Source organism: Egretta garzetta, unplaced genomic scaffold (genome assembly GCF_000687185.1).
Source record: "Egretta garzetta isolate BGI_Z169 unplaced genomic scaffold, ASM68718v1 scaffold553, whole genome shotgun sequence".
Classification (NCBI taxonomy): domain Eukaryota; kingdom Metazoa; phylum Chordata; class Aves; order Pelecaniformes; family Ardeidae; genus Egretta; species Egretta garzetta.
In genome coordinates, this window is record NW_009259328.1 from 150,922 (window position 1) to 167,487 (window position 16,566).

The 16,566-nt window shown below is 43.1% G+C and overlaps 1 protein-coding gene across 1 annotated transcript in view; it reads left to right on the forward strand.

The window, feature by feature from the left end:
- Nucleotides 1–13,966, forward strand: part of FBLN2 (fibulin 2) — an 82,107-nt gene extending 68,141 nt beyond the window's left edge. The window contains exons 9-16 of the mRNA XM_035892228.1: nt 538–675; nt 997–1,140; nt 5,343–5,471; nt 5,995–6,120; nt 6,769–6,885; nt 7,701–7,829; nt 12,543–12,666; nt 13,609–13,966. Coding sequence (XP_035748121.1) covers nt 538–675; nt 997–1,140; nt 5,343–5,471; nt 5,995–6,120; nt 6,769–6,885; nt 7,701–7,829; nt 12,543–12,666; nt 13,609–13,966 — 1,265 coding nt within the window. The remainder of the gene's footprint in view (nt 1–537; nt 676–996; nt 1,141–5,342; nt 5,472–5,994; nt 6,121–6,768; nt 6,886–7,700; nt 7,830–12,542; nt 12,667–13,608) is intronic.
- The last annotated feature ends 2,600 nt before the right edge of the window (nt 13,967–16,566 follow it).

The following is a 16,566-nucleotide window of genomic DNA, read 5'->3' on the forward strand; positions in this document are numbered from 1 at the left end:
CTCTGTACATAGGTACACATATATATATATATACACACACACACACACACACGTGCCTGTGTAGACAGTGAAATCCCAGCCCTGTTCAAATGAGGTTCCCTAATAGTACCAAATTCAGCAGAGGTAGGGTTCTGCCTGGAATTCCTGAGGTATGTAAGGTATATAAGAGACCATTTTGCTTTTGAAAGAGCGTGGTACATGTTTTATTATGTGTACCTTATTCCTACTTTCAATTTGGGTCTTTAGAATTTTAAAACTGCAGATGTTTCAGTATTTGTGGTTTGCAAGAGATGCTGTGAACAAAGTAGTAGGGACCTGAAGCAGATTTGATGCAGGACCTGGCAAATTCTGAAGCCTATGCTGAAGTGGATGTCCAAGAGCACACATGCCTAAACCTCAGATTTCCCAAAGGCAATGTTGGGTGTCTGCTTTAAATAATGCTTCCTAACTTCCTTTCTTAGAAGTTAACTAGTCATGAAGACTACTGAAAATTACAGCTTAACTAGCCACAACTTGGTGTTTTGATCTGGTTAACAGATATTGATGAATGTGAGAGAGGAACTCATAGTTGTAAGGTAAACTTCATTTGTCAGAATACTGAAGGATCATTCTACTGTGAGTCAAAGCAGCGCTGCATGGATGGATTTTTACAAGACCCCGAGGGAAACTGTGTTGGTAAGCATGACGAGCAATATGTTTGTAATGTGCAGCAGCACTGGCCAACTCCTGTTCCTTTTAGCCTGTCCAAGGGGTGTATATTGACCACATGTAGTTTTCCTTAGTTCCTGCTGTGAATTTAATTTAAGCACTGCTGTCCTTTTGAAGATATCCATACTTGCATATTGAATTTGAAAGTGTTACCATAGCAGACCTTTGTCAGCCTTATCTTTGTAGCACAATAAATTGAAATGAAGGAAGACAAGTGACAGGTGGAAGAAAACAGACCAGAAAGGTTAAGAAGCTTCTATCACTATTCTAATTCATTTTCTTCACCAGATATTAATGAATGCACATCTCTCCCTGAGCCATGTAAACCAGGATTCAACTGCATCAATACTGTTGGGTCTTACACTTGCCAAAGGAACATGCTGACATGCAGCAGAGGCTACCACTCCAATGAGGAGGGAACCCGATGCATTGGTAAGGTCGGACTCCAGCGCCTGGTCAGGTCCCCTGTCAGAGGAAAAAGTACATTTCAGCTCTAAAAAAGAGGGTTTGAGTTACCTGCAGATTCCTGAATGGAATGGGAATTTGCTGTATGCCTTTGCTGTCCAAGCAGCCCAGTGATTTGTTTGCACTACAGGATGCTGCACTGATGCCTGGCTGCTGCATGGAGTTCCTCCTGGTACACCGTGTGGCATTGTTTATGACTGTGTATAGGTTTGACTGGCTTTTGTTCTGGAGTGAATGGGATTTAGTTACTTTTTAAACTCATGCTGTCAGTCAAAACCATGATCCTTGCTGTTTTTTACAGTATCTCACTGTAAATGATCTGATCTGAAGCCATGGGGTGCAGCAAATGAGAAACACAAGTTTGTGGACTCATGAGAGTAGTGCTAAGTGGATGTTCTTTGTAGTGCTCTGAGTGGTGTTCCCCATTTACATCCAATTGTGTGTATGGTTAGGATAAATTCTTACTTTCTTTGTGAAAAGAATGTTGAAATATTCGTATCGGCTAGCATGCAGCTTGAGACTGATTGGTATTTGCTGCAATGTGTTTTAGGGAGTTACTGACTCAGAATAGCAGATTTCATCTCTTATTAGCATTTGTTCTGTAAATGAGCACGCTAGCCACAAAGGAATGGAAAGCTTGGTCTTGGTGCCCAAGGCAAGGCTGGCTATGTGTTCTTTGATTCCCTATGTTCTGTGTTACACAAAGTAGGAAATCGTAATGACAAATCAGCATTTTGGTTAGTGATGATACCCTAATGATTTCTACTTACATACCCCATGAATAAAAGGAAGGATGAAAAAACAAACAAAATATGCTTTGTGGTGTTACAGGTGGGTGGAAGCCCTGTTGGCGGCTATTAATTTGGTCATGACCAGCAACCTGTAGTGAAAAGCAGTGGTATAGATAGACCCCACTTCCGCATAAATTTCTGTATTCTCCTTTTTGCTCTTCTTTATGCTCTATCTCCCTTCATGATTTTACCCACAGGACTATCCAGACCATGCTTGGCCAATGAGAAGGTGGGGAGGATTGGGGAGGAGCACAAGATGGTGACAGTTTATGTGTATAACTGAGGAAATTGAGAAAGCTTTCTAATACAGCTCTAGGGGGTTGTGTTTCATAAATTCAGGGCAAAGTAGTGCAGTCTTATTTGCTGTCCTATTACGTAGCAGCCCAAAATACTTCAGTTGTTACAAAGGGAAGGTCCAAAAGTGCTGTCTCAGTTGTTGTAAAGACACAGTTCTGCAGCTGCTTTCGATCAGTCCTGTTTCAGCAAAGGCAACTGGGCTAGGTATGTTTGCGCTGCCTGAAGTGTGGTGACCCAGAAATTATTTTTAGGGCTACTGCCATGCCAACGCTTCCACGAATGCCATGTTTTTGGCACATCAGCAGTGATCACTGAGCAGCTCAGAAGTCCTGGCTATAGTGCTAACAGCCTTTGTTTTCAAGCCCTGCTAATGGCTAGGGCAGATTATGTCCCTAAATTTCAAGCTGATGATTTAGAGGAATAATCCATCTTTTTTTCCCCGGTTGTTCCTAAAAGAGAGTGACTCTCTGTAAATATGTGACAGGGGAGGAAATTGCCATTATTCATAGAACATTTATGTCTTTCAAGTGTGATGAGATAACACAATGCATTGTAATTACTGATGATACTTTGTCTCTACATGATTGACGATGCTTTTAAGGAGCAGGTGTAAGGGAGCTTCTCTAGTTTGATTTGGGGAAAACAAATGTTTAATGTTAATCGGTGATTTCTCTGTCTCTGCTGTGTGCACTCTGTCTTTGTTTGCAGTCTGTGTCTTTTGGTATTTTTTTGGTATGGCCTTCTGTAAGTAGGCAGAGAGCATGGAGAAGAAAAAAGAAAAGCATATGGTCCTAATTTCCCCTCTCTAGGATAAAGCCTGGTTTCTTTAAGGCATTACAATAGCTAATTAGATTCCTGATTCAGATTTATTCACAGTAGTAAATACATCATATGTGCATATTTCTCCAGCAGAACTACACTTGTATGGTCATCCTCTCTGTTCACAGGATTCATCTCTGTTTAAAATGTTCATATTTTAACCCCAGCGAGCAGCTAAGCCCCCCCCCCAGCCGCTCGCTCACTCCCCCCAGTGGGATGGGGGAGAGAATCAGAAGGGTAAAAGTGAGAAAACTTCTGGGTTGAGATAAGAACAGTTTAATAGGGAAAGCAAAAGCCATGTGCCCGCAAGCAAAGCAAAGCAAGGGATTCACTCCCTGCTTCCCATGGGCGGGCGGGCGGGCACTCAGCCATCCCCAGGACAGCCGGGCTCCATCACGTGTAACGGTGACTTGGGCAGACAAATGTCATCACTCCCAACATCCCCCCCTTCCTCCTCCCAGCTCTATGTGCTCAGCATTACATCATACGGTGTGGGATACCCCTGGGGTCAGTTGGGGTCAGCTGTCCCAGCTGTGTCCCCTCCCAGCTCCTTGTGCCCCCCCAGCCGCTCGCTGGTGGGGTGGGATGAGGAGCAGAAAAGGCCTTGGCTCTGTGTGAGCCTGGCTCAGCAGGAGTGAACACATCCCAGGGTTATCAGCCCTGCTGCCAGCACAAATCCCAAACACAGCCCCATACCAGCTGCTATGGAGAAAACCAACTCTACCCCAGCCCAAACCAGCACATTTTCTGATTTAGTAAATGAGTTATTAAAAGCTACCTCGTACACTTAACTGAGAACTACTGTAACTACTGTGAAATACAGCACACTTCTGAAGGTATAATGCCCTGGAACTAACTAAAGTTTAAACTCAATGGGATATATAATTTTGGACAAACTAATTAAATGGCTCCACACATGAATTCATTACAAATAAAACTGCTACTTTATAAATTTGTATCTGCATTAGAAACTCCCTTGTTTCGATGCTACCTCTGATCTTGAAAGAAAGCGAGGAGACGGTGTTTCAGCAGCAATCTATGAGCCTGTCAGGAATTCCCTGCTTGGCGAGTGACATTCCCTGCCATCCCTAACCCCAGTGCCAGTAGGGACTGCGTAGGTGGGAATCTGTGCTGAAAAATTGAACAAAGTATTTGTTAGCACCTCTCAATCAGGGTTGATATCATCTCCGCTTTTCCAAATTCAAGTTTCTATGGTAAGTAACTTGCTCTTGCTTCCCTATCATTTTCTCAGCAAGTGGCTGCTTTATGGAGCACTCTCCAAGGCCGCTGTTTGATGGAGAACTGCCCAGGAACCCTTAGAAATGAAATAGTGCGCAAATTTATGACTTCAAACAAGGCAGCATGAAGAACCTCCAGCCTTAGACTGCCATCCTAATTAATACTACATGTGTTCATGGGCTTTGGGTTGTAAAAGTAGTTGAAGATGTGAATAATAGGAAGGAAGCAGGATCTGATGGCTTAGGAAACGGCAGAAAGAATACTTGATGAAATACAAGTTTCTGAGGGTTAATCAGACTTTTTCATGCTCCTCATCACAGATGGTAACAGGGATTTGTTAGATACTGATGAGCTATTTAGTCATGTTGCAAGTCTTGTAAATCAGCGTGTATCGAAAACTCTCGTCTTCATCTGAGGATTTTTAAAATGAGATTGGAAGTGATGCATGTGAGTGGAGAAGCAACTAATTTGTTGGTGTTGGATTTTGGATGAGAGGCCATGAGGAATATCAAAATGTGAGCTGATTGAGAAAAGAAAAAAGATCAACATCAGGAAAGAGCAAAAGGTAGACAGCAGAAGAAAGATTGAAAGGGCAACTGGAGATGAAAACAGCAATTGCTTTAATTGAACGGATGAGCAGAATTTCTGGCTAGTTCTTGTTTTGCTTTAAATGGCTTGCCGTGACTCACGTAATGGCAGAACATCATAATAGGGTGTTTAAATGTCATGGTTTGATCAGAGTCAAAATGTGTTTACATCAAAATGCAGAATATGCTGATTGCAGTTACAGTTACCATTTTCACTTTTAAGGTAATGTATAGCTTTTCAAAAGTTTTGACTTAGAGATACGTAAAGCTGACTCTGAGAAGAACACAGTGGGAAATGCTGATATTTTTTGTTCTGTCTAGGGGACAACCCTAACAGGTTCTATTCCTGTTATTTAATTGAATTTTTTTTTTCTCTTTGTAAACATTGATTTTCAGCAAACGCTATTTAAAGTAATTGCTTTCTCTGGTTCTGCAGATGTGGATGAATGTCAAACTGGCGTACATCGTTGCAGCGAAGGGCAGATTTGTCATAATCTTCCTGGGGCTTATCGCTGTGACTGCAAGATGGGATATCAGTACGATGCGTTCAGCAGAAGCTGCATTGGTATGTAAGGTGCAAGATGAGATGAAACGACTGACTGATTGAGCCTTGGACCTCAAGGGAGTATTTAGCACCATTGTAGTGTGCAGTTATTAGTTCTGCAATGCAGTGCCTCAAAAGATAATGGCATCACCTCCAAAGCAGTCGTCGTTCAGTGCGACCGGCCATTCAGAGCTCTGTCACTCTGTGCTGTGATTTCAGAACGGGTGCCCTTGGTTTGGTTTAGCTGCTGGTTATCAATTAAAGTCATCTGCAAAGCACTTTCCTACAGGTTACACTTCTGCTGCTGTAGAAATTTATCTTTCTGAAGATCTCACAACTTTCTTCATAGGAGGCTGTGATACAGCATTCTGTATTTTATCACTACTGTACAGCAATTAGAGCGCAAAGTCAGACAGCATAAGACCTGAGGTTGCAGCATTTCATGCAGCAAATCAGTCTCTGATGCCTTCTAAAATATCCCCCTGCATCTTGTTTGATGCTTTTGGCTCTAAGTTGATTGTATATTTGCTTGTTATGCTGGCAGATATAAATGAGTGCTGGAATTACCCTGGACGCCTGTGTCAGCACACCTGTGAGAACACCCCTGGGTCCTACCATTGCACTTGTTCTTCTGGTTTCCGCTTGTCTTATGATGGGAAGCATTGTGAAGGTACCAGACATTTTTTCCATAAAGAAGAAATTGCAGTGTGAATTGACTTTAGAGAATGAGTTGAGGTGAAATATAAATAAACCCATGATTTATGGGTGCTCAGATTTGCAGATACTCAATCAAAAACTCAAGCTGTCAGATGAGAGCCGACAAGTTTCTCCCCTTTCTTCCTTTCCCTCACATACTTTTTCCTTTCCTTCCAGATGAGAGAAAAGGAGAGCATAGCAAAGTCAGAATAAGAGACTTTTCATTCAAATTTTACTAAAGATGAAACCTGGTAGTGACAAAACTTGAAAAAAAAAGGCTTTTAATTGAATGGAAATTTTTTAAGTTCTCTGATTTTTTTTTTTTTTTTAAGGCAATGATTACCTTTTTTTAATCAACCGTAATGTGTAAGGTCTGAAACATATGTTTGCATGTGTATGTGTTTTCACTGGCATATACAGAAATGACATACAGGTGCAACAGATGTACACACACTTCTTGGCATTCTGCCTAGGGAGCAGAAACACATCCTTGGGACAAATTAGTCCATCCTTATTAACCCTGACCAGAAGGGTCTGGTAGCTGTTCTCAAAGGCAAGAAATGGTGGGAGATACTGTTCTGAACCATTGTGGCAATGTCTGTGGGCTTGTTTTTGGATACAGATGTGAACGAATGCGATACTAGTCCCTGCAGCCAAGAGTGTGCCAATGTTTATGGTTCCTATCAGTGTTACTGCAGGCAAGGCTTCCAGCTAGCAGAAGATGGACATTCTTGTAAAGGTAAGCCTGCTGCTTTGTCAGGTCAAGTTAAATATGTGTGTGTATTCTTTAACAGTCAGGGCTGTCTAACTCTCAGCAGCACCTAATGCTGCAGGTGATGCCTGAGGACGACTGTGAGTTACACGCTGCTGCAGAAGCTGCAAAAGGTAACTCCAGCTATTGGAAAATGTAGTAATTTTCATGTCTCCTGCCAGGGGCCAGAATACACTTGCATGACCAGAGAACCGGTGAGGTTATTTTTTCATGGGGCTAGAGCTTATGATTGAAAAAAATCAGAAGGGAAGGTATGTTTAACCATATTGCATCAATTAAAACCTCCACTCAGCCACGATTGAGCGAAGGCTTGCTCTTACTTCTGCTTGTGGTGGGTGAATGAGGAGTAGTGATCAGAACGGAGAAAGGAAGGGTTTGACCTGTTTTCTTGAAGTTACCGATACTGTCACACTGGAGAGTCTCTCTTTAAGAAATGGTGAAGAAACTCATGTTCTTCCTGGCATGAGGAAGCCCCCAAAACAATCCTAGAAGAATTACAGGGCTACTGGAGAGAGTTTTTCACACTCAGATGTGCCCTAGACTTGTTCTTTTCCATGAGCCCATATGACTTCCAACCAGTGGTTTTGGGAGCAGTCTTGTGTTCAGCATTTGAGAAACACCATCAAAAGTCCTGGAGCAATGTCAAAATTTTGTGGTTGCATTCTTGATTAGAATATGTTATAAGTGCCTCAGATAAGAATGTGCTTGAGTTCTACGCCCTCCCTTCTCAGATTTCTTCTTGTCATGTGTTTGTAATTGTGGTTTGTTTTTTTTTTTCCCAGATATCGATGAGTGCACACAGAGTGCAGGCATTCTCTGTACTTTCCGCTGCGTGAATGTTCCTGGTAGTTATCAGTGTGCTTGTCCTGAGCAGGGATATACCATGGCAGCAAATGGAAGAACCTGTCGAGGTAATGAGGAGTTTAGGAACCAAAAGGATTATATCATGAAGCTTTAATCCTTGGAATGATCTAAGCCATTATGGTTATTCAGTCTCCATGTTTTATATTAATTGCTGTTAAAAAGCTGGTATTTGACAAAGTTGCAAAATACTGGTATCTGCAATGTCAGCTTTTTCCTGTGTTAGAAGAACGTACTGCGGCAACTCAGCTGTCAATGTGAGCTAATTGTTTAAATTAATTCCTAAGGGAGCCCACTTCATCATTCCTATCAGGGTACTTGATGACTCGCATGAGCTGTCTGTGCACCTTGGCACAGCAGTGAGTGATCTGGTTTTTCGGAGGTGTCAGATGTGGAAATCCGTGGCTTCATTATGAGTTGCGGTTTCCTGCCCCAGAAAACTGGGAGAATGAATGTAAGAGCTGTAATGGGGACTTGGACATCCAGAAGCCCGCCAACTATGCTTAATTATGTTGGCGTTAGTAAAAACCAGTGTGAGTGACAGGTATCCTCCCCACCCCCTTTTCTCCAGAACCATAGAAACGTCTGCTGACTGGTGGTTTTCATCTGGTGTGCAGCTTTCTGGTTGTGAAGTAGAAGTCCCCCATTTCCAAAGGATGCACTGACTGTAATGATGATTGAAGATCTGATTACCTTTAGGTACTCTACATGCATTCTTGCAGTGGGTTACGCTGCCTACCAGGCATTTCCTGCTCAGAGCTTTTCAGGAACCCTTCGCTTAACTTTTGGTTATGTATCTCCTATGCTTAAATTCTCTTCTTAGTGGTAATGGCAGTGAACGTACACTGTGTAAATCATGAACAGCAATGTGCATACTTGATTCTCCTGACTTTGAAGCAGAGAAACAGACTAAATGATAATTTAAATATTTTTAAAAGATTTTTTTAAAATTCGTTTTTAAGTACCAATACAGTTACATCTATGTGCATTTAAATTCTCACATAAATCACCTTTAGAAGCTGCAGCTATAACTCTCCTCAAGCTTTGTTTGGTTTGGTTGTGGGATTTTTCCTGCTAACTTTGAGTGCTGCACGATAGTTGCCACCTCTGCCAGCAGTGAGACTTGAGCTGGGGACATAGTCCAGAGTTAATAGCATGAGTCACTGCGTTAATCAGCCAGCACAGCTCTCCTGAGCCGGAGGCACCCAGCATGCTCCAGGAGCTGGAGGTGGAGGAAAAAGTTTTGCCGCAGAGACCTATGGATCGCCCTTGCATTGTTTGTGCAGTGTGAAATCCTCCCTGCATGCTCACCCTGCCTGGAGAGGGTTCCTGTTGTATAGGCCAGCCCTGCGAAGTGAACTATTCAGCAACGCTTGGAAAAGCTTTTCAAAGTGCCTGTGCCACCTGGCACGTGCACCCTCCTTAGGGGGTTGAAGTCAGCCTGCTTGCAAAACTTACCACGTGTGCGGGCGCCCTGTGCGTGGCTGGGTAAGCTGGCATTTAGCCAGGCGCTGGAAGTAACCCTTGGGTATGTGCCCCTTTCTTCGAGCTCTGCAAGTGTGGAGTTACAAGTTTGGGCAGGCTTATGTATTGAGGTGTCTCTGAAAACATGGTCAGAGAAACAGTCTGAACTGATGGTGGTTGGACTAAACTCAAGATTAGGTTTGTTTCCGCCAGCTGAAGATCTGGCTCCAGTTACTCATCATCTGCACAGTTCTTAAAAGTTGCTGGTGGTACATTCTGTGTACCATTTTTTTCAGACAGATGAGTTGTACCTCATGTAATATCATCTCAACATACGGATCTTTTTGGAGAAACTGCCTATGGTATTTTGCAGCACAGCCAAACTGGTGAAGCAAGTGCTTTCATGATAATGATTGCAATGTGGAAGAAATTTTCTTTTCACCTAGGGGCACTTCTGAGAATCAGCAAGGGATTTAATTTACTTTCATTCTCTCCTACTTCCTATTGTATACTTTTCTTTGCAAGACTTTTAAACCAGTCAGTTCAGTGTGTGAGATCAGTTCTCATCCCAGGGGAATGGAGAGAGTGGGAGGAGGTTATAGTTTTCCTCTAAGAGTCTCTCTCCTCTGCAACAATTGGCAGAACAGCAGAGCCCTACACAGTCCACGTGGTTTGTCTGTTAGCATTTATTTCATTTTAAAGCCTCCGTGCGTTGTCTAGACATTTGGGAGTACACAATGTGACTGTGAGGTCTTTGCCAATATTTTCTGCTCAAGCTGGATCCTTGTTACTGCATCTGGTTTTCAGCATTTTAAGGTCCATGGCTTGGGCTTGTGCATATGTATTATTTAGGTAACCACATTTATGCTCTAGGCCATAAAGTCTCTCTGAGCTCTAAATGTTCTTTTGTCTTCTGCAACATTATTTCTCATTATGGGGAGATACTTATATTCAACTTAAGTATTCAAGAATGTGTGTTGTCTTCTAAAGTGTTGTTCTTAAGTTCCCGTATTTCATAATAGTTAGTCTGGTGAAGCTTACATCTCCTGGATCATGCAGCCGTACAGCAGTGGATGCTTTGCTTCATGTTTGCCCCCTGCTTTAATCCAGACAAACTTTTGTGCATAGATAAATTCTTCTCCTGGCATAGCCCAGCTTTCCCAGTTCTCAAAAAGTCAGTGAGAAAGTCCTGTTGACTTTTGACATGGCTTGGTTATGTTCTGGGGGGATTTGTTTATTCCTGAGGGACAGCTTTTGTCACAGTAGGCTTTGAATGGGTAATGTGTCGGCAGGCATAGGATGTCCCCATTTATGCCCCTGCCCTGGGCACTGGTGAGGCCGCCCCTCGAATGCTGGGTTCAGTGTTGGGCCCCTCACTCCCAGAGGGACATGGAGGGGCTGGAGCGTGTCCAGAGAAGGGCAATGGAGCTGGGGAGGGGTCTGGAGCCCAAGGCTGCTGGGGAGCGGCTGGGGGAGCTTGGGAGTGTTCAGCCTAGAGAAGAGGAGGCTGAGGGGAGCCCTTATTGCTCCCTACAACTGCCTGACAGGAGGGGGGAGCCAGGGGGGTCAGTCTCTGCTCCCAGGGAACAGGCGATGGGATGAGGGGAAACAGCCTCAAGTGGTGCCAGGGCAGGTTTAGGTTGGACACTGGGGAAAAATTCCTTCCCCAAAAGGGCTGTCAAGCACTGGAAGGGGCTGCCCAGGGAAGGGGTGGAGTCCCCATCCCTGGAGGGATTTAAAAGCCGGGCAGACGAGGTGCTTAGGGTCAGGGTTTAGTGGTGGGATGGCAGGGTTAGGGGAATGGTTGGGCTTGGCAATCTTAAAGGGCTTTTGCAACCCAAATGATTCTATGATTCTGTGATCCCTCTATCCATTATGCATGTTTGCCCTGGGGAGGGGAAGGTCTTCCTGCAGACTGGGTAATGGGGGAATGTTTGCTTGCCTGGGATACATGGACATTTTACAGACTTCCCCATGAAGGAGCCATTGCGATCATACAAACGTTACCCGGTGTATGAGGTATTTATAGCAGTGGCCACCTTTCACCAAGGACTGTCCCTTGTACTCCAGTGCTTGCGCACAGTGCCCACACCACGCACAGGTCCGTGCACATGCTCTGCTCTTTCAAACCAGTTAGGTGCTTCTCCTAGCTATTGCGCTTGTCACATGTGCACTGCACTCATGTGCTGAACAACTAGTTTAGAAACACCGCACGTGACACAGGCTAGCTCTAAGGATGAAACTGTTGTTCAGGGAGTATCAGTGACCTGTGAAGCTGTAAGAATTGGCCTATTGCTTTCAGGAAACTATTGAAAAACTATCTTCAGTCAGACCAGCTGTGGAAGCTTACACAGTGGCTGCAGGGATGGACAAGTTGGCTGGTCTGAGAAGTTTAGGGTTCCCCTGCCCTAGACTGCCACTACCTGATTATTGAATTCTGTTCCCTTTCAGCCTAGTTTATAACATTAATCACAACACATCTCTGACACCTCAGGAGCAAGGGAGAATATGACAACACTGTCTGGTTGTTCATGTTTGTTTTGAACCTTCAATGTTTTGTTTCATTGCAGTGGGAAGTGGTGAGACAGGAGGATCTTGGGGTTTGACAACTTTTTTTTCCTTCTCGTGTTTATTCTCCACTAGAAGTTAGGCCCTGTGTTGCATCAGATGCATTTGGAATGAGAATAGCAAGGATCACAGGAGTGTGCAAATGTATAGAAAGAAACAAAACTTCCCCTCCGGTTAGAAGGCCAGCCCTGGCCATGCGCTGGGTGGCTGCAACTGGCCACAGTCCCTGCCAAGCAGGGGAAGGACTATCAAACAGCATGAAAAGGACCATAAGCTGCTTGTAGGGAGGAGTGAGCTCCCTTATTTATTGCACACACTGCTGAGTGCTACTGTCATCTCTTATTAAATGATAATGTCAAGGAAGGAAATATTTTTCTGCAGAAGACATGAATTTTAGCAGAATTGGAATCAATGTGACTTACCCTGTTGCTCCAGATGCCAGTGAGCATCTGTGCACAGGGATGGCCCTGACACACCTCACCTGAATGTGCATTTCACGCCCCATTTCACGCTCGTGGTCCTGGTCTGCAGGCAGCAGGCACAGGTACTGAAGAGGTAACACAGCAACTGGGCGGTGAAGACAAGAGCCCTCAGCTTGCAGAGCCAAGCCCACAGACTCCTCTTGCTTCTCATGCACGCAGAGTCTCATAAGCATATTACAGCCCATAAATGGTGATTAGTTCTTATTTTTGAACTTAACGTGTCTTTTTCCTTGTGTTTCTTCTTGTTAGATATCGATGAGTGTGCAATAGGAACCCATAACTGCTCAGCTGCAGAGACTTGCTATAACATCCAGGGCAGCTTCCGCTGCTTGTCCTTTGAGTGCCCTTCCAACTACAGAAAAGTATCTGACATGTGAGTATCGCCATTGCAACAAAGCCAGCAGTCTGGGTTGTGGGTGGATGTGGATGTTACGTGGTGCTTAAGTTTGTGGGGCTTTCCCCATATAGAGTTTCTGCCTCTTCCTTCTGAGCTCTATAGCCCCATTTGCCCTCCAGCTGCTGCTGTAACGGCAGTCAGAGCTTGCAGCATTGCTTGCTGCAGCTCTAAAGGCCTCTGTTTATAATTAAGACTTAAAAAAATAAGATCTTCTATGCTGCTTATATCATTGCAGTAGCTGCCAGGCTGCTCAGGGCACCACTTTTACAGTGGTTTTGGGGCTCCCTGTTTAATAGCCAGATCGCAGTTCCTCAGAGCGTGTTGAAACATTGAAGGGGAGCAGGATAACGAGCTTGCCAGGCTGTAGGGTTCTGGGACTGGCACACCCCCACAGCTCACAGCTCCTCAGCAGCTGAGGCGCGGGAGCCCCAAAATCTCCTGACCCATGTCCTGCCTCCATGGCTGCCAGTGCTTTGGGAAGCCCTATTTAGTTGCTTATGACTTCAGACGTACTTTTCCTGCCTTACAGAATCGAGCAGCTTTGCCAGGTGAGGAGCTTGTTTCCCATTCCCACATTTTAGCTACCTTAAGTGTTTTTGTTCTTATTTTCTTGGAGCACTGTCCCACGCTTGTGCTGTCAGTGATGAATCACAGGCTCCTCTTCCAAGCCCTGTGCTGCTTGCAGCATGCCTGGCTCTTTCCTCGTTGTGGAGCTTCCCAACACAGCTCCCCATGTCCATCATCTTTTACTTACACTGTTGTACTCTGACAATTGTATCATTTACAAATGCTTTTGGGGCACTGAAAGTGGAAAAAGCAGCTGGTAATTGCACAGCTGAAGTCCCAAGGCTTTGAAATACATATATTTTTACCTGCTATTACATGGACACTGAATGTGCTTCATTTCTCATCTCTTAGGAGGTGTGAACGAATCAGTTGTTTTAATTACCTGGACTGCCAAAATACCCCGGTGCGCATTACTTATTACCAGCTGAACTTCCAAACCAACATCGTGGTCCCAGCTCATATTTTCCGTATTGGACCATCGCCTGCCTATGCTGGAGACAACATAATCCTTACGATCAACAAGGGAAATGAAGAAAACTACTTCAGCACTCGAAGGCTGAACTCGTACACAGGCATTGTCTATCTTCAGCGGCAAGTGAAAGAGCCTAAAGACTTTTTGTTAGATGTTGAAATGAAACTGTGGCGTCAGGGAACATACACTACTTTCCTTGCCAAAATCTACATTTTCATCACAGCTCATGCCTACTGAAGCATGTATTGACATTGGATTTTATTGGTGCTATGCTCTTTAACTGTTCTACCAAAGCTTAATTCTGTTGAACTGGCATTTAATGTATCTAGCCTTTATATTATTTTTCTATCATTGCTTTAAACTTTTTTATTGGTTGTGTAAATTAAGTTAATTTTTATCTTTTTTTGTTTGTTTGTTTTCTTACGCAGTTCTTTACATCACCATTTGACAATGAACGAAGGAAGGGTTAGAAAGGCAATACACACATTGTGTTAAGTGCTGGAACCTTTTCTTAGAAATTATTTTTAGGTTTAGTCATATCTGCAGGGTATTGAACTAGAGAGGAATGATATTCACTTGGGAGTATTGGGTTTTGCCATTAAGGGAAAAAACCTTGGACCAATTTCTTTTTATTGCACAAAGTTATGGTTTGGCTTAGCTGCTGACTTCACCGAGGTTTCTCTGCATTGAGATGCTGTGTCGAAGGCCGTGCGTGTACGCTGATGGTTAGCTCACCTCGTGTTACCAGTTTATTTTCCTCCTTCCAACTTTCATAATATGTTGCCTAAAAATATATATAAATAAAAGAAAACTCCACCAGTGAAAAAGCCTACGAATGAGTCTTGCTTTAGTAGGACTACTCATATGCTAAATATTTACAAGACCAAGGCCTTAAGAGAATGTTATGCTTTAGGGTAAAAGCTCACATTGCCATTCTTAGGAGTTGTCTTTACAGATGCTGGGATTCCCCTCTATACAGACTCATTCTGTTTAGGTGACTGTAAGTGCCCATTAGATGCTTTATAATTCTTAAGGGAATGTCCAAGAGGAAACATGGAAATAATGAAATAAGCCATTACTGCTCCTTATTCTAAAGCTTGGGTGTGCCACTGAGGACTCGCTTGCAATTTTAAATAAACAAAAAGGGGAGCTGCTTCTCTTCTTCAGGAAAATGGCTTCAGTTGTGTTACTAAATGACGCAGAGGAAAAAATGAGTAAAACTGGCTCTTTGTATTATGCCATTTAGAAAATAGCACAACCAAAGTTTTGAGCTAGATTTCCTCTAGTTCTGCAGGAAAATAGAGGAAGTCCAAACTTGGAGGCTAGATGTGGCAAAGCCTAGTATAATCAAAGTATTTTTTAGACTCTAGAAATGAGCATCAGAACTTCTTTATGGTTGTTTTCTTCTTTTTTCCTCCCCAAAAAGCAAAAAAGCTCCAGTGTTGAAATTTTCTGATTCCATTGTTCTGGCTAAAATGATTCTGCAAAGTATTTTAAAGGAGAAACATAGCTGCAATATATTATTTGCTACACTGCAGTTTAATAATCATAGAATCATAGAATACCAGCTTGGAAGGGACCTCAGGGATCATCTCGTCCCACCTTTCTTGGCAAAATAATAATCCCTTCTTTTCTACAGTTGATCTTTTGACCAGTGTGTGTACACACATAAAAAAAGGAGAAATCAAATCTTATGGCTTTTTATGCCATAACCAACAATTTTACTCTACTGTAAAATATTTGGTTGAACTGCATCTTGTAAAAACCACCTGTATGGTGAGAGGGGAGATGTTCTGTATTCACTACATCCCAAGGCCAATTTCTACCACTTCAAGTCACTTCTTTAATTTGGACTTTCTTATCGATAATAAAGTGAAAATCTTTATCTGATATCATAAAAACCCATTACCAGGGAAATATTATTGCTACTCCCCAGCTGAAAAATGTGAGATATCTCTGAGTCTGCATATATCAAGCTTTTCTTTGTATATTCTCTAAAAATCATTGTGTAAAAGTGATCTTCTCCCATACGTCTTTTGTTTTCTGTGGTTAATAGTTTCGTATGCATTTAGCAGGGAAGTGCCAAGTGAGAAACACGTTTATGCAATTTGTCATTTCAATTAATGCGTATCTTACAGCTACAGGCCTGGCAAGACGAAGAGGCAGCCGCAGCAATGAGTAGGAGGGCCTTTCAGATCCATTATACACGTTAAGTGGCGAAACATTTCTCCATGCCCCAGTGGGGCATATCAAGAGTCGCCGAAATCCAGAGTTTTCCATCAGCATTAGTATTTGATTGAGCATAAATGATATTCAAGCCTTGTCAGCGAACAAACGGACAAGCCATTTGTTACTTGGAGACCTTTTGCTGACTAAAACCAGCCATAGTCAATCATATTAAGGATCTGGCAGCCTGTAACACCAGCTTTTCATTTTCTAGACAGGTAATTGATGAAGAAAGTTTTAGGAAAGGCTTTGCATGCTATTATAAGAAAAATGCTACATTATAAAAACCATGTCTTCATCAGCACTGTGTCCAGTAGGCGTTCAAAAGGGTTAGAAATAGTTGCTCAGTGCAACTGGTCAAAGCAAAGGAAAGGTTTACGGTAGATAATTTCACATTCTTCTGTTCCCAAAGTAGCCAGAGGAATCTTTTACCTCTTACCATCCCAAAGCATCTGCTCTGTCAGTGTTAGTAGGAGCTGCAATACAGGGACAGTCAGCGCTGCACCCTTTGCTTTTTCTTAGGACAGTGCTTATGACTGAACTTGAACAGACACGGCCACCGAAGACTCACTGACTGGCGAGGATGTGCTTTCACTTTGGGCTGGAATTTT